This window comes from Jaculus jaculus, chromosome 7 (genome assembly GCF_020740685.1).
Source record: "Jaculus jaculus isolate mJacJac1 chromosome 7, mJacJac1.mat.Y.cur, whole genome shotgun sequence".
Taxonomy (NCBI): Eukaryota; Metazoa; Chordata; class Mammalia; order Rodentia; family Dipodidae; genus Jaculus; species Jaculus jaculus.
In genome coordinates this window covers 69,198,719-69,220,744 of record NC_059108.1, presented here as the reverse complement: position 1 = coordinate 69,220,744, position 22,026 = coordinate 69,198,719, and the positions used below count along the sequence as shown (strand labels likewise).

General features: G+C 43.3%; 1 protein-coding gene and 1 pseudogene across 1 annotated transcript; both read left to right on the top strand.

Moving 5' to 3' along the window:
- The first annotated feature begins 19,234 nt into the window (after positions 1-19,234).
- Positions 19,235-20,168, top strand: LOC101603113 (annotated as a pseudogene).
- A 434-nt stretch (positions 20,169-20,602) lies between these two features.
- Positions 20,603-21,004, top strand: LOC123462307 (D-dopachrome decarboxylase-like). Its single transcript, XM_045155555.1, has one exon. It carries the CDS (start codon positions 20,603-20,605, stop codon positions 20,975-20,977), a length of 375 nt encoding a protein of 124 aa, XP_045011490.1. The 3' UTR covers positions 20,978-21,004.
- The last annotated feature ends 1,022 nt before the right edge of the window (positions 21,005-22,026 follow it).

The following is a 22,026-nucleotide window of genomic DNA, read 5'->3' as shown; positions in this document are numbered from 1 at the left end:
TGTATTTTGTAGTTCTTCCAGTTTTACCTTTTCTTTCTTGTATTAACTAGTATTTGAGTTGTTTTTTTTTTCTTCCAGGTTCCTTATATGTGTGTTTTTCTTTCCCTTCAGCATGGAGGATCCTTTCAAGTAGTTTCTGTAGAGCTGGTTTTGTCTTCAAATATTCCTTTAGCCTGCTTTTGTTGTGGAATGTTATTTCTCCCTATATTTTTTTGCCAATATTTTGTTAAGAATTTTTGCATCTATATTCATGAAGGTGATTAGTCTGTATTTTTTTTTCTTTGTCTTCGCCTGGTTTTGTTATCAGGGTTATGCTGGCTTCGTAGAAGGAGTTGTTTAAGAAGCATTCATATTAGTTCTTCCCTGAAGGTCTGGTAAAATTCACCAGCAAATCCATCTGGACCTGGACTATTTTTTGTTGGGAAATTTTTAATAATTCCTTGGATGATCGTACTTGTTATAGATCTATTTAAGTGGTTAATCTCATTTTGATTTAATTTGGATAGGTCATATATATCAAGGAAATCTTCCATTTCTTTCAGATTTTCAAACTTAGTGGAGTATATGTTATTATAGTATGTCCCTATGATATCTTGAATTTCTCTTGTATCTCTTGTGATGGTGCCTTTTTCATCTCCAATTTTATTAATTTGTATCTCCTCTCTTTCTTTTGGTCAGATTTGCTAAAGATTTATCAATCTTATTCATCATTTTAGAGAATTAACTCTTGATTCTTTGTATTTTTTTTTCTATTTCATTAATTTCTCCCTAATCTTTTTTATTTCTTCCTGTCTACTGATTTTTGGTTTGCCTTGTTCTTCTTTTTCCAAGCATGAAGTTGTTTACTTGCGACCTTTCTAATTTCTTAAGATAAGCACTTAAATCTATAAATTTCCCTCTAGGTTTTCCTTCATTGTGTCCCAAAGGATTTGATATGTTGTGTTCTCATTATCATTTGACTATGATTTTTTGATTTCCTTCATGATTTCTTCATTGACCAATTCATCATTTAATAGTGTATTGTTTAGTTTCCATGATTTTGTGTATGCTCTATAGCTTTCTTTGCTATTGATTAGTGGATAGAACTCTACATACCAGGCGTATTTTTGGGAGGGTACCAACCTGGTGTAATCCCAGGTACCTTTATGGGATGGTTTTGGTCTCAGTTATGCTGTACTTCTTCTTGGGTCCCTCTTTGTTGTGCTGTGGGCTCAGGTAGGCTGGCTGGGTCACTGGTTTGCTTCTCTGATTGCCTGTGCCAGGTGCTGTGTAGGTGAACTCCTTTCTTAGGTCTCTGGTGATTGCTTGTGCTTGTGCTTGTGCTGGTGGTGGGGGAGGGGAGGCTGTGGATGGGGGCTGAAGTTCTCCCAGTGGTCTTTGCAGTCCTCTTCCTCATGAGCTGCTCCTCTGTTCTTCCATGCCATTCTCCCTTCACATTTTTTGAGTTTGTGAGGAGCTCCAATGTGAGTGAAGAATCCTTTCACCTGGCTTTTCCTGTGGCTCAGGCCAAATCATACAGCTGTGGCCATGTGAACCTGATGCCACCACTGCTGGAGCAGCTTCTGCCTGCTTCTGTGGGCTCTAGACTCTTTATATAAATTTTTTGTTCATTTTTATTTATTTATTTATTGGAAAGCAACAGACAGAGAGAGAAAGAGGAAGATAGAGAGAGAGAAAATGGGCACACCACGGTCTCCAGCCACTGCAAACGAACTCTAGATGCATGTGCCCCCTTGTGCATCTGGCTAACATGGGTCCTGGGGAAGTGAGCCTTGAACCAGGGTCCTTAGCCTTCACAGGCAAGCACTTAACCACTAAGCCATCTCTCCAGCCCAATAATTTCTTATATACCTCCCTTTTTAGTAGAAGAGTGTATTTTGCTGGCTTTTGTTTTTGTTTTTTGCTTTTCTTCTCATAGGCTGCTTTGGTGTGGTTTCTATACCACCATCTTAATAGGAAGTCCATTTCTTGTATTTCTGATAGCTTTTTTTTTTCATTATTTATATTTCCTTACTCATGTCTTGTATTGACTTCCCCATTTCATTAAGTTGGTTTTCTGTCTTCTTTTGGGATTCCTTCAGAGTTTGTTTGCTTCTTTGACTCCTTTGATTTGCTTTCAGCATAGCTATAATCATTTTTTAATTTTTTTTTAAATTTTTATTAACATTTTCCATGGTTATGAAAAAAATCCCATGGTAATTCCCTCCCTCCCCCCACACACTTTCCCTTTTGAAATTCCATTCTCCATCAAATTACCTTCCCATCTCAATCATTGTACTTACATATACAATATCAACCTATTAAGTACCCTACTCCCTTCCTTTCTCTCCCCTTTATATCTCCTTTTTAACTTACTGGCCTCTTCTACTAAGTATTTTTCTTCTCATGCAGATATAATCATTTTTTAAAAAAATGTTTGTCAAGGATTTTTTTCTAAAATAGTCTCACTGGAGGTCCTTTGTGATGAATTTATAAATTTTGGTGGAATTGGATTGTCTTGATTTTTTTGTGTGTGTGTTTCTTGTAGAGACTTTTGCATATTGAGTTGATTTGATGCTTTGGTTTTCTGCAGTATTCTTAGATATGTAAATCTAGTGTTATATGTCTTCAGAGTAGGAGTTTATGGTGCCAAGTTATATTACTCCCAGGGTGTAGCAGACAGCTTCAGGTTCGCTGAGATGAACTTCCAGACCAGGCACAGTTATGGAGGAAGGGATATTTATTGAAGCTTACAGATCCAGGGGAAGTTCCATAAATGGCAGAAGAAGCTGGCCTGACATCACAGGACCAAGCAAAGAGAGAGAGAAGCACAAGCCCAAAAGCCAAAAGCCACAGCACACTTCAGGAACTCCTGCTAGGCACACTTTGCATATCTTTAGATTGAAATCTGAAACCCACCACCACACCTTAAGATCCACCCAGTGATATTGCCTCCAGCCAGGTGGCTGCAGATGCAAACTACAAACAATAAAGAACTGAATATATTGGGGGCCATCTATTCAAACTACCATACAGGATAACAGTAGAAGTGACCCTAGGTGTTAAGTTTGCTCTCTATGCAAGTATTCTGTAAACTAGGTAGAGCAAATTACTGGCAAATTCTAAAATTCAAGTGAGCAATATACACATTCAGTCAACATCAGCACAGAGTAGTTATGCAAGAGTAGGGTTAAAAGAAACAGATAACCTAATAAAGCCAAAGTCCCTAAGGACTTTGTGTTGCCCCACACCCTTAACTTTGTCAACTGGGAGTCTGAAATTTCTGGTCTGAAATATGTTCCAGGTCAGCCTATGGCCAAGGGAGACTCTGTCCCAAATAACAACAGAAGAAAAAGACAAAGGCCCTATAAGTCAGGAAATGTCAAAAGCAATAAAATTCAACACCAATGTACACATTATTTGAGAATGGTAAAGCTGACCAGGAATTCATAAATCAAATTTAACACATAACATGCCTTAACATGGAAAGTGAGATTGGCACTTCCTGTGCAGGCCTATTTACTTGGATTTGTGTAATTAAGCCCTGTTACCTTTTGGGATGGCTTCCAATCTCACCTATGCTGAGTGCTGACTTCAGTCCCCCTCTGTGAACTCTGTTGGGCTGCTTGGGTCAATGGATCTGGTATTCTGATTGGCTGTGCTGGATACTGTATGTTTGGGAGTGGATACGTTCTCCGATGGATCACAGCACTGGCGGTTGTGGAAAGAGGAGCTATACAGGGTGTCTGGAGTTGTACCAGAGCTTCTCAGCTGGCCCAGTTGTGTTCTTCTTTAGCAGCTGCTCAGCTGAACCCTGCTGTCTTCCCCCTTCATGTTTTTTGATTTTGTAAGTAGGCTTGTGTGAGTGGAAAATCCCTTCACCTGGATTCAGCTTCTGTGGCTCTATGCAGGACCATGTGGGCACACAGATTGGGGCTGCAGGTGCTGTGTGGGATTCTGGCTGGTTTCCTGCTTGCTAGAAGCTCTGGGTCTCTCCTATTTCCCTGCTGTGATTGATAAGTTCTTATACATCTTTACTTTTTGGTAGAAGACTGTATTTTGCTGTTTTTCTGCTTATTCCTCCTGCCCCCCAGCTACTATGCCACCATCTTACCCGGATGTCCTGGCTTCTTCTTCTTTTTTTTAAAATTATTTATTTATTTGAGAGAGAGAAAGAGACAGGGAGAGAATGTGTGCCAGGGCCTCCAACCACTGCAAATGAACTCTAGAGGCATGTGCCTCCTTGTGCATCTGGCTTATGTGGGTGCTAGGGAATTGAACCGAGATCCTTTGGCTTTACAGGCAAGTGTCTTGTATTAGTCAGGGTTCTCTAGAGGTACAGAACTATTAGAATGACTTATATTAAAAAGGTAATTTACTACAGATGATTGGGCTCCTGCATGAGAAGGAAAATACTTAGTAGCAGAGGCCAGTAAGTTAAAAAGGAGACATAAAGGGAAGAGAAAGGAAGGGAGGAAGGTACTTAATAGGTTGATATTTTATATATGTAAGTACAATGATTGAGATGGGGAGGTAATATGATGGAGAATGGAATTTCAAAGGGGAAAGTGTGTGGGAGGGGAGGGAGGGGATTACCATGGGATTTTCAAAAAAAATTTTTTTTTTAAATTTTAAATTTTATTTTTTTAAATTTTTATTAGCATTTTCCATGATTATAAAAATAATCCCACAGTGTGGGGGTGGGGAGGGAGGGAATTACCATGGGATATATTTTTATAATCATGGAAAATGCTAATAAAAATTAAAAAAAAATAAATGGAAAAAAAGGTTATTTATTGGATTAACTTATGGTAGTCCAATAGCCATTGCAGGCCCAAGAATCAAGGAACTTGGAAGCTGCTCAGTTTTTGATCCATGTGGGTCTTCAGTTGATGCTGGTCTTCAGTCAGTGCTGGTCTTCAATCCATGCTGGAAGGCAGCAAGCAGCTCTGGTAGCCAAGGAAAGAAACAAGGGGGCTCTTTTCATCCAGAGCTTCCTTATATAAAGTACCCCCCTGAGAGGGACTGTCCACTCTGGGGGAAGGGCTCACTCTGAGGGAAGGACTTCCTCCTTCAGTTAATCCTTCCTGGAAGCAACCTCAGGGATCCACCCAAAAGAGATTTCAGTGGATTACTAAACAGATCAAGTTGACAACATCTTAACTATCACAAGTCTGCCTCTTGTCAACTTGACACCAAACACTATTTCCTTACATCATACTTAATTTCCAAATGAAAGTAGTAACAAGCTCACAATTCCACCTAACATGGTATAACTATCCCATGTACAACCAGAACTGCAAAATCTTACCCCCAACAAAAAGCCAGGTTCCTTGAGGAATGCTTAGTCTCTAATAAAATAGGTCTAATATAAATTCAACAGTTAGCTAGTGATACAATCCTAATATTGGTATAGATTTGTACAAACACTCTGTATCAAGGTATGACAAACAACACCATATATAGGACGCTGATTCAGAGCATATACAGCCTGCTGGAGGATACTTCCCCAGCCCTCCAATCTATTACCACCTAGTTGGCACTGTAGATGTTTCTTTAAAAAAGCCATTCCACTATTCTATCAAGCCAGCTGCTTCAGGGTGGTGGGCCACATGATAAGACCAGTGAATTCCATGATCATGAGCCCACTGACTTACTTACTTGGCTGTGAGTGAGTTCATTGGTCAGAAGCAATGCTGAGTGGAATACCATGACCATGGATAAGGCATTCTGTAAGCCCACGGATAGTAGTTTTGGCAGAAGCACTACGTGCAGGAAAGGCAAATGCATACCAAGAATAAGTGTCTATTCCAGTAAGGACAAAATGCTGCCCTTTCCATGATGGAAAAGGTCCAATTTAGCCAACCTACCACCAAGTTGCTGGCTGGTCATCCCAAGGAATACTACCATATTGGGCCTCAGAGTTGGTCTCTGCTGCTGGCAAATTTGGCACTCAGCAGTAGCAATATCCAGGTCAGCCTTAGTTAGTGGAAGTCCATGTTGTTGGACCCATGCATAGCCTGCATCTCTGCCAACATGGCCACTTTGTTCATGGGCCCATTGGGCAATGACAGGGGTGGCTGAGGAAAGAGATTGACCACTATCCACAGAATGGGTCAGCTTATCTACTTGATTATTAAAGTCATCCTCTGATGACATCACCTTCTGATGAGACACAAGTATCTTCATATCCTTTGCCCATTCAGAGAGTTCTATCCATATACACCTGCCCCAAATATCCTTCTCACCAATTTTCCAATTGTGCTTCTTCCAAGTCCCGGACCATCTGGCCAAAACATTGGCCACAGCCCATGAATCAGTGTATAACCACACATCTGGCCATTTTTCTTTCCAAGCAAAATGTACAACCATGTGTACTGCCCCAAGTTCTGCCCATTGTGTAGACTTCTCTTCACCACAGTCCTTTAGTGTTGTCCCAGAAAGGGGCTGTAATGCAACAGCTGTCCACTTCTGGGATGTGCTCACATAATATGCTGAACCAACTCCAGAGTGGTTTCCACCTCCTGCTCATTTGATCCAACCAGCGTAATATCATTGATATAATGGACCAACGTGACACCTTGTGGAAAGGATAGGTGATCAAGATCCCTGTTTGATGGTTTGATTCAGGTGTCCCTCATAAACTTAGGTGTTCTGAATGCTAGGTTCCCAGCTGATGGAGATTTGGGAATTAATGCCTCCAGGAGGCAGTGTATTCTTGGGGACGGGCTTATAGGTGTTATAGCCAGCTCCCCCTTGCTAGTGTTTGGCACACTCCTGTTTCTGTTATCCACTGATGTTGGCCAAGTGGTGATGTCCACCCTCTGCTTCATGCCATCATTTTCCTCTGCCATTGTGGAGCTTCGCCTTGAGCCTGTAAACCAAAATAAACCTCTTTTTCTTACAAGCTTCTCTTGGTTGGGTGATTTCTACCAGCAATGCAAACCTCAGTGCAACAGTAAAATGGTACCAAGGAGTGAGGTTGCTGCTAGGTACCTGACTGTGTGGCTTTGGCCTTTTGGAGCAGATTTTCAAGAGGAATGTGGAAGGATTTGAAATCTTGGCGTAAGAGGTGCCTTGCAGTGCTTTAAGTACAGCTTGATGGACTATTCTGGTCAGAGCTGAAAGACCCAAGTGCAGTAAGAACTGTGGACTGTGAGGTTTGGCTTATGAGGGTAAGAAAGAACTTGGCCTGGACTGGGCTGACAGTTTGAGAAGCTTGCTGTTATGCCTATGTCCTGAGAAGTTGTGCAGGGTTGCTTTGCATAGAAATGGACTGATGTGAGCAGAGGGTTATGGCACAGAAAGAAATGTTTAGGCTGAAACTGCTTCCTGTTTAGCTGCAATTGAGAGATGACAACCTTTGATTTTGGGCCAGCTAAGTTGCATTGGGGCAACAGGAAGAATGTAGTCTTTTGAAGGGGTCTGAGTGCTCAAGGAGTGTCCTGTTCCTCAAAGTTTGCTTTATTCCCCCCTCCCACCTGCCCCATTAACAAATTGGCACCGTAGCTGATATTCTGGGGTATAAGAAATGCAGGAAAAAGAGGGTCATTGAGTTTGCAACATGGTCTTGTGTTTTGGAAATGGCCATCGGCAGTGTGAAGCAGGTTTGCTGGATGCCTGCATGGAGAGGCCATGAGGATGAACCATGGGTTGCAGTGGAGACCTAGTGGAGATGCCAGACCATGAGATGGCTGCCAAGGAGAGCTGCCAGCCCTGGATGAAGTTTTCCAGGACTGTGAGTAGCCTAGCTGAGGGACAAAATTGGAACTTCAGAGACTTGTTGCTGGTTAGAATTATCAGACTTGGAAACTTGTCATTGACTAGAGTTGTTGGACTTGAACCTCCAGAGTTTGATGTTTGCCATTTTAAATCTTGTATTGGTTGAATATTTCTTTGATATGCCCAATGCCATCTTTTGCAGTGTGAATTTTATTCTGTGCCATTATGTTCTTTTGGGGGGGGGGTTTGGTATTATGGCTTAGTTAAAAGATCTTGGGGGCTGGAGAGATGGCTTAGCGGTTAAGCACTTGCCTGTGAAGCCTAAGAACCCCGGTTTAAGGCTCGGTTCCTCAGGACCCACGTTAGCCAGATGCACAAGAGGGTGCATGCATCTGGAGTTTGTTTGCAGTGGCTGGAGGCCCTGGTGCACCCATTCTCTCTCTCTATCTGCCTCTTTCTCTCTCTGTTGCTCTCAAATAAATAAATAAAAATAAAATAAAATAAAAGATCTTGGATTATCAGGATGTTTGAACATTATTGGGATTGATAAAAATTATGTGGACTTTTAAAGTTGTACTGAATACATTGTATTTTATGTCATGTATTGATATCAGTTTATGGGGGCCAGGGGTGAATGTGGTGGTTTGATTCAGGTGTCCCCCATAAACTTAGGTGTTCTGCATGCTAGGTTCCCAGCTGATGGAGATTTAGGAACTAATGTCTCCTGGAGGCAGTGTATTGTTGGGGATGGGCTTATAGGTGTTATAGCCAGCTCCCCCTTGCTAGTGTTTGGCACACTTTCCTGTTTCTGTTGTACACCTGATGTTGGCCAGGGGGTAATGTCCACCCTCTTGCTCATGCCATTGTTTCCCCCTGCCATCATGGAGCTTCCCCTTGATCCTGTAAGCCAAAATAAACCTCTTTTTCCCACAAGCTGCCCTTGGTTGCATCATTTCTACCAGCAATATAAACCTGACTGCAACATATTTGAACTAAGCTATGACACAGGGCTGGAGAGTTAATATAACCTTGAGATAAAACAGTAAAGGTGTGCCACTGACCTTACCAGCTGAAGGCAAATTGTTTATGGTGGTCCTCATGGACAGGTATGGAGAAGAAAGTATTTGCAAGATTGATAGCTGCATAACAGGTACCAGGAGATGTGTTAATTTGCTCAAGTAAGAAAAACCACATCTGGGCTGGAGAAATGGCTTAGCAGTTAAGGCATTTGCCTGTGAAGCCAAAGGACCCTGGTTCAATTCTCTAGGTCCTACATAAGCCAGATGCACAAAGGGCACATGCATCTGGAGTTCGTTTGCAGTGGCTACAGTCGCTGGCATGCCCATTCTCTCTCTGTCTGTCTCCTCCCTCTCTCTCCTTGCAAGTGAATAAATTAAGTAAAAAAAAAATCAGGGGCTGGAGAGATGAAGACCTTGGATACACAAGATGACTAATGCATCTGGAGTTTGTTTGCAGTGGCTGAAAGCTCTGGCATACCCATTCTCTTTCTCTCTCTTCCTCCCTCTCACTCTGCCTCTTTTCTTCTTCAAGTAAAAAAAAAAATTAAAAAATTAAATGTATAAATTAAATTTTAAAAATTCAGAAAGTTATGGGGTTAGATTATGGTAATAGTTGTACAGCATTATGAATGTATTTGATACCACTGAACTAAACACTTAAAAGTGGTTTAGGCCGGGCATGATGGTGCATGCCTTTAATCCCAGCACCTCGGAGGCAGAGGTAGGAGGATTGCTGAAGGCTGAGGCCACCCAGAGACTAAATAGTGAATTCCAGGTCAGCCTGGGCTAGTGTGAGACTCTACAAAAAAAAAAAAAAAAGAACCACATCTGGTATAGCAGCTACAATTAGAGTCATCACCTGATTAAGTTTCCGACAATCCACTGTCATTCTCCAAGATCCATCTGTCTTCTGAATAGGCCAAATAGGTGACTTAAAGGGAGATATGGTGGGAACCACCACCCCTGCATCCTTCAAATCCCTTATAGTGGCATTAATTTCTGATATCCCTCCAGGAATGTGATGCCATTTTTGATTCACTATTTTCCCCAGTGAAGGGAGCCTCATTGGTTTCCATTTGGCCTTTCCAACCATACTAGCCCTCACTCCACAAATCAGGGAACCAGTGTGGGGGTTCTGCTAACTCCTAAGTATATCTATCCCAATTATGCATTCTGGGACTGGGGAAGTAACCACAGGGTGAGCTTTGCGACCCACTGGACCCATTGTCAGTCTAACATTTGCCAAAACTCCATTGATCACTTGACTTCCGTAAGCACTAATATTTATTTATTTATTGTTTTTGTTGTTTATTTTACTTGTTTATTTATTTGAGAGCAACAGAGAGAGAGAATGGGCACACCAGGGCTTCCAGCCACTGCAAACAAACTCCAGCCGCTTGTGCCCCCTTGTGCATCTGGCTTACGTGGGTCCTGGGGAATCAAACCGAACCAGGGTCCTTACGCTTCACAAAGAGCTTAATTGCTAAGCCATCTCTCCAGCCATTTTTTTTTTGTTGTTGTTGTTGTTGTGGTGGTGGTTTTTGTTTGTTTGTTTGTTTTTTTTTGAGGTACGGTCTCACTGTAGCTCAGGCTGACCTATGTAGTCTCAGGGTAGTCTCAGAGTCATGCTGATCCTCCTACTTCTGCCTCCCAAATGCTGGTGTGCCACCATACCCAGCCATAAGCACCTATTTTAACTGGAGGGGCATGGAGTTGTTTGTGGTCTCCAGTAATCAATATCAATTCAGAGCCACTGTCAATTAGGCCCTGAAAGGTCTGTTTATTTCCTTTTCCCCAGTGTACACTTACCCTAGCAAAAGGCTGCAGGTCCCTCTGAGGAAGGATAGAATCAAACTTAACATTGAAACTTTTGGGGGTTGTAGGAGGGTCCTTCCTCAAGGGGACTCAGCCACCCCTTCAATCAAAGGGCTTTACTGTTGCAGTCAGGTTCATACTGCTGGCAGAAATCATCCAACCAAGAGGATCTTGTGGGGGGAGGGGAAGAGAGCTTTTTTTTGGCTTACAGGCTCCATGATGGTAGGAAAAATGATGGCATGAGCATAAGGCGGACATCATCCCCTGGCCAATATAAGGTGGACCACAGCAACAGGAGAATGTGCCAAACACTGGCATGGGGAAACTGGATATAACACCCATAAGCCTGCCCCCAACAATACACTGCCTCCGGAATGTGCTAATTCTCAAATCTCTATCAGCTGAGAACCTAGCATTAAGAACACCTAAATTTATGGGGGACACCTGAATCGAACCACCACATGCCTTAACTACTGAGCCATCGCTCCAGCCCCCCCCCCCTTTTTTTTTGAGGCAGGTTTTCACTCTAGCTCAGTTTGACCTGGAATTCACTATGTAGTCTCAGGCTGTCTTCAAACTCACAGTGATCCTCCTACCTCTGCCTCCCAAGTGCTAGGATTAAAGGCATGTGTCACCATGCCTGGTGCCATTGCATTTAAAAAATTTTACTGTTTAATCTTTCGGAAGATAAATGGACGCAAAGTTCACATCTGGGTGGCATTTCCCAACAGTGTATTTATTACTCTGCAACCATGTCCTTCATTGAATCATCTTAACTGCATACCTACCTGCCCTGTCTGTGCCCAAGAACATGTCTTTTCTTTCCACCAGATGGCAGTGTGGCAGTAAGACATTCTGCACCTTCCTCTAGGGGTGTTCTGTGATCTGAGAAGCTTAAAGCTCCTGAGCGCAAATTTTTACCGTTGGCCTTTGTGCTCTGTCTTTAACCCTTTGTAGTAGAAATCCTAGTTCAGTATCCAAAGAGGCTTGGACATCGCTCATCAAGTCTCTTCTTAACTGATATCTACTACTGTTTCTTGATCTGTTCCTTCAACCTTTGCTTTTCACATAGCTCTGCCAGAAATAACAAGGTTAGGACCAGTAAATTTCAGCGAGCTGAATATTCCAAGAGTAGGCCTGTCTAAGGAGAGGGGTACCTTCCCTTGCCTGCTTTGTACAACAAGGGATGAGAAAGATCCTACATTAAGGAGATGGCTGAATTCAGGGGCAGGGCTCTGTGGGACTCTCCATTTTTTACTGATCTCTATGGTAACAGAATGTTAAAACTTTATCATGCTAAAAATGTGGTGGATAATTGCTGTTGGATTTTAATTTGTCAGCTCTCAGACTTTTAAGCAGTGTGGAGATGTCAGTCTCTGGGGCTGCTTTCTACACTAAATAGCTAAGTACTGAAGGCTAGCTTGTGTGACATATGCCACTGGGACTCTCTGAACTAGGTCCTGATTTGTGGCTGGCAGTGTCACCTGGTGTTACTCTTTATTGCCACCCTACCCCTTCTTGGTCCTATCCTAGTTTGCTCTTTGGACCTTTGAGAAGGGAAAGAAAGAGGATACACTATTTTTAGATAGGAGCTGCTGGCATGGCCCAGTCCTGTAGTTATTGATTTGTTGGCTAATACATGTTGAGAACTGCAGGGGACCATTTTTGTTAGTCATCCCAAGGCCATGAACTGGACTCCTCATGGCTGACTTGGACTCCTTCAAACTATTATACCCACAGGTCTTGCCTCCCTCCCCTCCTTCTCAGATGGGCCCCATTTTTGTTTGGTTTCCTTGGAGTCCCTTCCCTATCTACTATAGCTTTTTTTTTTTTTTTTTTTTTTTGAGGTAGGGTCTCACTCTGGCCCAGGCTGACCTTAATTTACTATGTAGTCTCAGGGCGGCCTCAAACTTATGGTGATCTTCCTACCTCTGCCTCCTGAGTGATGGGATTCAAGGTGTGTGCCACCACACCTGGCTCCTCCTATAGCTTTTATGTATATTGTGATATTGGGTCTTCTACCTCAGCTTTTGGCTATTCCATTCTTAGTTCATCATACAGCCTCTTGCTGTGGGAGAGACAATGGTAGAAGTAAGGAAACATCTAAGGCAACTTTTGCTCTAGTCTTACCCCATATAAGGTGACAGTGTGTACTAGGTGACAGTTGGTGTCACTGAATGTGACTCAGTGCCTTGTTACTCATCCCTCCATGGAGGGTGGTTAGAGTGGAGAGAAGGAGGTGGTGAACAGTCTGCCAAAGCTAAGGTAAAGGAAACCTCCCTCCTGCTACCCCTGCCCCCACACACAGCATAGGTGGATGGGTGGGATAGAGGTGAGAGAGACCCAGGCCCTTGTCCAACAGTCAGGATTTCCTCACCAGTTTCAATTCTAAGTGGAAGTCTTGCCTGACTTTGAGCTTATATAAGCCTATGCTCTATCTTCTCTGAGACAGTGCACATTTCTGTGTTCGGTATTCAAATTGCTGTGCTCTTTTGTTAACTTTTTTTTTTTTTTTTTTTGGTTTTTCAAAGTAGGGTCTCACTCTATAATCTAGTCCAGGCTGACCTGGAACTCACTATGTAGTCTTAGGGTGGCCTTGAACTCGTGGTGATTCACCTACCTCTGCCTCCCAAGTGCTGTGATTACAAGCATGTGCCACCACACCCCGTCTTTTATTAACTTAAAAAAAATTGTGTGTGTAAATTTAGGCACATGTGTGCCATGGTGCACATATAGAAATCAGAGGACAACCTTGAGTGCTGGTCTTTGCTTGAGGCAGGGCCTCTTACCACTGTGTATCCCGGGCAGCTGACCCAGGAACTCGTGTCTCTCCCTCCCACCCTATCTTGCCAAAATAGGCCTGGCTTTACATGGGTCTTAAGGATCTGAAATCACACTTGTGCAGAAAGCACTTTTACACACTGAGCCATTTTCCCCAACCCCTTGTTTGATACAAGGTGCTATGTAGCTGTCTCTAGCTATCCTTGAACTGATGGCAGTCCTGCTTCAGTTTCAGAATTCTGGGTTTACGATGCATAACATGCCTAGCTTCTCCTGTGGGTTTTGGGGTGTGGTGAGGGTTTTGGTTGTTGTTTGGTTTTTTTTTTGTTGTTTTTTTTTTTTTTTAGATAGTCACACTGTTGCCCAGGCTTCCCTGGCTGGCCTCAAACTCAAGGAAATCTATTGGCCTCTGCCTCCTGAATGCTGAGATTACAAGTATTAACTGCTACAGCCAGTTTGCTGCATTTTTGTTGCAGGGATTCTGCCTACCCCTTCTCAGACTCTCAAGAGCCCTCCTAGATAAGAGCTATAGTGAGATATTTGGCTCTTCACTGGTGAATCTTCAGTTCTGACACAGTGAAGGAAAATGCATTAAAAACAGCTCATGTGGGGCAGGGGGAATGGCTCAGTGATTGAAGGTGCTTGCCGGTTTTGTTTTTTTTTTACATTTGCAAAATACACATTTTATTTTATTTTAGTTTTTATACCAAGGCCAGTTTTGGTAAGCCAACGAGTTTATTGAAATTACTTACAAAGCAGGGTGAGGGGCTGCTTAGAGGCGCAATAGATGACTCAAAGTGCTTGCTGTTTTAATTCCCCAGTACCCACAGAAAGTAGATGCAAATGTCTGGCGTTCATTTGCAAGGGGCCTTGGTTTACCCATCCGTATGCACACATGTACAAATAATTGAATAAATTTTTGTAAAAAAAAAAAGAAAGAAAGAAAGAAACAGCTGATGTGGGCAGGAGAAATTGCTCAGTGGTTAAGGTGCTTGCCTGAACAGCTAACCACCCAGATTGGATTCCCCAGTACCCACATAAAGCCAGATGCACAAAGTGGTACGTGCAAACTCCAGTTTGTTTGCAGCAGCTGAAGGCCCTGGCACACCCATTTTCTCTGTTTTTCTTATCTCTCTCTCTCTGTTTCCAAATTAATAAATAAAAATATTCCTAGTTGATTGTGGTGGCACATGCCTTTAATTCCACAACTCTGGTGGCAGAGGTAGGAGTATCACTGTGAGTTTGAGACCACCCTGAGACTACATAGTGAATTCCAGGTCAGCCTGGACTTGAGCAAGACCCTACCTCAAAAAATAAATAAATAAATAAAAATAAAAACAGCTGGGGCTGGAGAGAATGGCTTAGTGCTTAAGCGCTTGCCTGTGAAGTCTAAGGGCCTCGAGGCTCAATTCCCCAGGACCCACATTAGCCAGATACACAAGGTGGCACATGCATCTAGAGTTCATTTGCAGTGGCTGGAGGCCCTGGCACACCTATTCTCTCCCCCCCCCCCCACCTCTTTCTCTCTGTCTGTCTGTTGCTCTCAAATAAATAAAAATAAAAATAAATAAAACAGCTGGAGGGCTGGAGTGATGACTTAGCAGTTAAGGTACTTGCCTGTGAAGTCTACGGACCCAGGTTCAATTCCCCAGTACCCATGTAAAGCCATATGCACATAGTAGCATATGTATCTGTAGTTTGTTTGCCATGGCTAGAGGCCCTGGTGTGCCTATCCCCTCTCTCTCTCAAATAAACAAATAAAATTTATTTTAAAAAAAGAGCTTGTGTGGTGGCACACAACTTTAATCCCAGCACTCGGGAGGCAGAGGTGGGAGGATCCCCATGAGTTTAAGGCTACCCTGAGACTACATAGTGAATTCCAGGTCAGCCTGGGATTCTGCCCTGGTTTTTGTTTTGTTTTGTTTTGGTTTTGTTTTTGAGGTAGGATCTTACTCTAGTCCAAGCTGGCCTTAAACTCACAGCAATTCTCCTTCCTCTGCCTCCTAAGTGCTGGGAACAAAGAAGTGTGCTACCATGCCTGGACCTGTGTTTTTCTTTTGGAGACGGTTTTACTCTGTAGCTCAGGCTGGCCTCAAACTTGTATCAATATGCCTGTTTCAGCCTCCTAAATGTTGGGATTACAGTGACTGCAGGTGTGAACCACCATCCCTGGCTCATTCTGCATTTATTTAGAGTTCTTTGCAAACTGTAATGCTAGATGGTTATAACCTGATGAGGTTGTAATCTGACCATGCAAGTCATCTTCATTGTGTTTCTGCCATACATAACATGTCTATTCACTTATTCCCCTTCTCAAAGTCAGAGCCAGGCTTTCCAAAGACTGTTCTTCTAACTTGCTTTTCCTAGCAGCTTCATCTATTCATTTCTCCTCCAGAGGAGAGATTGCATCTCTTCTTGGTGTTACCATGGTAGCCTGTGATGCTTTTTGTCTAAAGTACTGTTTGCCATCCACCAGAGACTGATGTTTCTATGGCAACCAGGTGAAGACAATAGTCATGAGCTAGATACAAGAAGGAATTTTGGTCTGAGAAGCTATGTGTCTAAATCTTCTAACTCCAGTCATCCTTTCTCTTCTCTCCAACTTTTGAACTCTTTACCCAAAACTTGTATGCTCTCAAAATTTTCTCCTAGTCCTCTAATAAATATGAGGTGAAACAGACCACTCAATTTGAATCTTTTGGAAAGTGGAAACAAACGGATCAAAGACTACTTTAAAAAATTGGATGAATTCTGTTTGCCATTCCAAATTATCTGTTCTCAAGAGCCCATAAGGAGTTGGCTGATGTTACTGAGGAGACATTAGGCAGATATTTTTTACAGTAATGGGTAGATGGGTGAGGTAACTAAAGACTGGAAAAGAGCCCATTAGTGCTAGGTTTAGAAATGGGAAATAATAGCCGGACATGGTGGCGCACACCTTTAATCCCAGAACTCGGGGGCAGAAGTAGGAGGATCGCCATGAGTTTGAGGCCACCTGAGACTACATAGTGAATTCCAGGTCAGCCTGAACTAGAATGAGACCCTACCTCGGAAAAAAAAAAAAAAAGAAATGGGAAATAATAACCTTGGAAATCAGAGACTTGTCAGATTTCTGTCACTATTTCAGAAAATATGAGAGCCACAGTCAGATTTAAAAAAATTTTTTTGGAAGCAGTGTGTGATAGTGCATACTTTTAATCCCAGCACTCAGAAGGCAGAGGCAGAAGGGTCACTGTGAGTTCCAGAGTACCCTGAGACTACAAAGTGAATTCCAGATCAGCCTGGGCTATAGTGAGACCCTACCTTGAAAAACAAACAAAAATAATTGCAGTGGGGGGGGGGTTGCTGGAGAGATGGCTCAGTGGTTAAGGTGCTTGCCTGTAAAGCCTAATGACCCAAATTCAATTCCCCAGTATGCATGCAAAGCCAGATGCAGAAAGTGGTGCATGCATCTGGAGTTCATTTGCAACAGCTGGAGGCCCTCGTGTGTCCATTCTCTCTCTCTTGTCTCTTTTCTCTCTGTCTTCCTCTGCTTAAAAATAATTGAATAAAAAATATTTAATTTTTTAAAAAATTTATTAGCAAGGGGGTGAGAGAGAGATGAGACAGAGAATGGGCACATCAGGGCCTCTTACCATTGTAAAGGAACTCTAGAGGCATGAGCCACTTTGTGCATCTGCCTTTATGTGGGTTCAGGCCATCAGGCTTAGCAAGTAAGCTCCTTAACTGGTGAGACCATCTCTCCAGCTCACTTATTTAGAGTAAGGTGTGCTGAGAATTAGCTTCATCTTCAAGCCTGTGTCTAAAGAATCGAATGGTTCACCCCATAGCAGAATGCTCACTTAAAGTCATAGATAAACTACCTGGCTCATGTTTCTCTTGTACCACAAATAGCTGACTAAGCTTGGTAATTTACTTACCTCAGACTCCTGTGAAAAAGAAATAATAGCATCTGTTTCAGAGGGATATTGTGATGATTAAATGAGATGCTAAATATAAAAAGCTTCGAACCTGACAGCTTGTTGTTGTCATTATTCCTACCCCTCAGGATGCCTACTCATTTGATTTCCCACTGGACCTCATTCTCTCCAACTTCAGAAAATGCTCTGAGTCTATGAGGAAAGAAATAAGGGTGGGTAGGAAATGGTGAAATTAGAAGATAATAGTTTTTGGGTTAAGGTCCCAGGCTTACAAGATCCTGCATGTGTACAGCAGGTCTACTTTTCAGGAAAACCAATCTCCCTGAAACACTCTTTATGCCCCAGGCTCTGTCTAGTGAGATTACAATGAGATGGTCTTGAAAATTCCAGACAAGGACTTCCAGGTAAGATGGTGGCATACTAGCCACACCAAAGCAGCCTTGGGAGGGAAATAAACAGAAACACAGCAAAACTCATTCTTCCACTGAAAAGTGAAGGTGTATAAGTTATTATCAACAACAACAGAGAAGCAGGAGAGACCTCCTTCCAGAAGGAGGAAACGGGCCAGAATCCTGCTGAGATGCCAGCACCCCCAATTTGCACACCTGCCTGGCTGGCAGCCCAGAGTGGCAGGAGCAGAAAAAAAAGTGAGGGCATTTTCCATTCACATCAGCCTCCTCACAAAGGCAAGAAACCGAAAGGACAACAGCAGAGATCAGCTGAGCAGCTGCTGAAGGAGAATACAAATTGGACCAGTTGAGCAGCTCTGGTACAAGTCCAGGCACCCTGCAAAGTCTCCCATCCCCTAGCTGTCAGAGCTGTGAATCTCCAGAGAACTCATTCACCCCTGGCTGCCCCATACCAAGAGGGATAAGGTGGGCACTTAGCATTGGTGAGATTGAAAGTCATTCCAAAGGGTAACAGGGCCTACTTTTAAGATACATAGGCCTGCACTGGAAGTACTAATATCTCTTTCCATGTCAGGAAAGGTTACATATTACATTTGAGTGATATATTCTTGGTTGGCTTTACCCTTTTGAAATAAGCTATATTTTGGTGTTGACTGTTGTTGCCTTTGATGTTTTCTGATTTTATGGCCTTTGTCTTTTCTTCTGTCATTATTGGGGGCAGGGGCTGACTGGACTCAGGCTGACTTGGAACACATTTCAGACTAGAAATCTCAACCTCCTAATTGACAGGATTAAGGGTGTGGGACAACACACACCCTTAGGGACTTTGGCTGCACTAGATTTTCTGTTTAGTTTAATCCCCATACTTGTATAAACACTCTGTGCTGGTTTTGATTGAATCTCTATATTGCTCAGTTAAATTGTAGAATCTGCCAGTAATTTGCTTCACCCAGACTACTACAATATTTGAATAGCAGACAAACTCAACATCTAGGGTCCCTTCTGCTCATTCTCTTGGAGTATAAGAGCTACACCTGGCACCTTAAGCTCCTACAATGAGGATAGATAAAGTCACATTTACATATCTCAGAACACTGCAGATAATTAGAAAACCCAAGCATCAAATTAATTCAAGATGCAAAAGCTCTACATTATAATACAAGATACACAAAAAAATCAAGACAATACAATCATACCAAAAATTATAAATCTACCAGAAATGACTTCCGGTGAGACTGCTTTAGATGAAGTGCCTGATGAAGACTGGAACCTTTGGGTGCAGCTCCTTTCCTGACCTGGCTCGAGATGAATCAGCGGTTGTGCCCATGTGGCCTAGGGACTGGCATCCCCACCTAAGGAAGGATCCTGCTTTTAACCCAGTCTGCAAACCTGTGTCTTTTGGTTGGGGCATTAAGGCCATTGAAAAAAACTGGAAAACAAGAAAAATAGCAAAAATAAATGCACACCTTTCAATAATAACTGTTAATATCATGAACTGATTTGGATCTTTGCCATCCTTTCTCAGTATGTCAGGGAGGAGCCTGCAGTGCACCAAGAGGTTCCAGTCTGGTGTGGTCCCAGCAAGACTGAAGATGAGGACAGCATGGACATTCCCCTGAACCTTTCCTCTTCAGCTGGCTCCAGCAAGAGGAGGAGGAGGGACAACCTGTCCAAGGAGTCCATTCAGATTCTGCAAGACTGGCTGTATGAGCATCAGTACAATGCCTGTCCCTCAGAGCAGGAGAAAGCATTGTTGTCCCAGCAAACACACTATAGGTGTGCAACCGGTTCATCAATGCCCACAGCAGGCTCCTCCGTGACATGCTAAGAAAGGATGGCAAAGATCCAAACCAGTTCATGGTTTCTGGCTGTGGGGCCAAGATTTCTGAAACCAGCCAGGCGTGGTGGCGCACACCTTTAATCCCAGCACTTGGGAGGCAGAGGTAGGAGGATCGCCGTGAGTTCGAGGCCACCCTGAGACTACATAGTGAATTCCAGGTCAACCTGAGTTAAAGTGAGACCCTACCTCAAAAAAAAACAATAAATAAATAAATAAATAAATAAATAAATAAATAATTTCTAAAACCAGCTCTACAGAGGCTGCAGTGTGTATCAAAAACTTCATACCAGTTCTAGAGGAAAGCTCCTATCATTTCTGCACAGCTGGTCCTAATCCAATCCTAGGGAGGTCACTGTCTCCCAAACCTTCATCGCTGGGATCCATTTTGGCTTGCCCATCAGTGATCTGCCACACCACTGTGACTGCCAGTCAGTGGGTGTGGGACAGAACACAGATATACCACAAATAGCAACCAACAACTCTACAGACACCACCTCGATCATGTACCCAGAGGACATTTGTAAACCTGGACCCAGTCCAAACACACAGAATGGCATTTTTCAACATTCCTCCTCCAACTCCACCAGACCTCAAACAGGATTTTAGTGGGTCCCAACTGCTGGTGGATGTGGCACTCAGACGGGCTGCTGAGATGGAGATGAAGGCCAAGCTCACAGTCTAATCCTTTTTCAAGCACAACAGTTCTCATAAACAACAGTCCTGACTGCCATGGTGAGAGCAAGAGATAAATTGAATTATTTATATATTTTTATTAATATTTGCACATGGGATTGCTAAAATGAAGCTTCCTGTTACTGAGACGTCTTCAGTGGAATACAGTCATTCCAAGAACTTTCTCTCAAAGCTACTGTAGAAACAAAGGGTTTTCTTAAAAAAAAAAAAAAAGTTTCTTAAAGTGGGCAGGGTGGCACACGCCCTTAATCCCAGCACTCGGGAGGCAAAAGTGGGAGGATTGCTGTGAGTTTGAGGCCACCGTGAGACTACATAGTGAATTCAAGTTCAGCCTGAGTTAGAGTGAGACCCTACCTCGAAAAAAACAAAAAACAACAACAACAAAAGTTTCTTGGTAGATTTTTTTTTTTTTTTTGTAATGAGATGGGTCCCAGCCCGGCGCCCTTTCTCCCCCGAGCCTCTCTCGGGGAGCCGTGTCCGCTAGCTGCGTGCAGGCCCGCCAGCCTGCCGTTCATTGAACTGGACACGAACCTGCCCTCCAGCAGCGTGCCTGCGGGGCTGGAGAAGCGGCTGTGCGCGGCCACCGCCTCCATCCTGGACAAGCCCAAGGACCGAGTGAGTGTTACAGTGCGACCAGGCCTGGCCATGGCAGTAGGCGGATCCACAGAGCCCTGCGTCCAGCTACTGGTCTCCTCCATTGGAGTGGTGGGCACCGCTGAGCAGAACCGCAACCACAGTGCCCGCTTCTTTGAGTTCCTCACCAAGGAGCTTCCCCCTCGATCCTGTAAACCAAAATAAACTTTTTTTCCCACAGGCTGCTCTTGGCTGGGTGATTTCTACCAGCAATGCATGTCCCACACCACTGAACTAGAAATTCCACTGAGGTGGAAGGTCCTTGAATTTTGGATGGATTCATTTCCCATCCCCTGATGTGCATATGCTGTACCAGCAACTCCCAAGTGGTTTCCACCTCCTGCTTATTTGATCCAATCAACATAATGTCATCAATATGATGGGCCAACGTGACACCTTGTGGAAAGGATAGGTGACCAAGATCCCTGTGAACTAAGCTATGACACAGGGCTGGAGAGTTAATATATGGGTAAAACAGTAAAGGTGTACTGCTGACCTTGCCAGCTGAAGGCAAGTTGCTTCTGGTGGTCCTTATGGACAGGTATGGAGAAGGCAGCATTCACAAGATCAATAGCTGCATACCAGGTACCAGGAGATGTGTTAATCGGCTCAGGTAAAGAAACCACACCTGATATATCAGCTGCAATTGGAGTCACCACCTGATTAAGTTTCTGATAATCCATTGTCATTCTCCAGGATCCATCTGTCTTCTGAACAGGCCAAATAGGTGAGTTAAAGAGAGACATGGTGGGAACCACCACTCCTGCATCCTTCAAGTCTTTTATGGTGGCATTAATTTCTGAAATCCCTCCAGGGATGCAATATAGTTTTTGATTCATTATTTTCCCCACTGGTGGGAGACTCAGTGGCTTCTATTTGGCCTTTCCAACCATGATAGCCCTCACTCCACAAGTCAGGGAACCAATGTGGGGATTCTGGCAACTCTAAGGTCATGGATATTGAGGCCAATTTCTGTCTGGGTGGTAGCATTGTAAAGAGTGGTACCCTTCCTTTGGTTCTTGATTTTTTAAAATTATTATTTATCTACTTTGTGTGTGTGTGTGTGTGAGAGAGAGAGACAGACAGAGAGAATAGAGAGAGAATGGATGCGCCAGAGCATCCAGCCACTGCAAACAAATTCTAGACACATAGGCCACCATGTGCATCTGGCTTACATGGGTTCAGGGAAAAGGAACATGGGTCCTTAGGCTTCA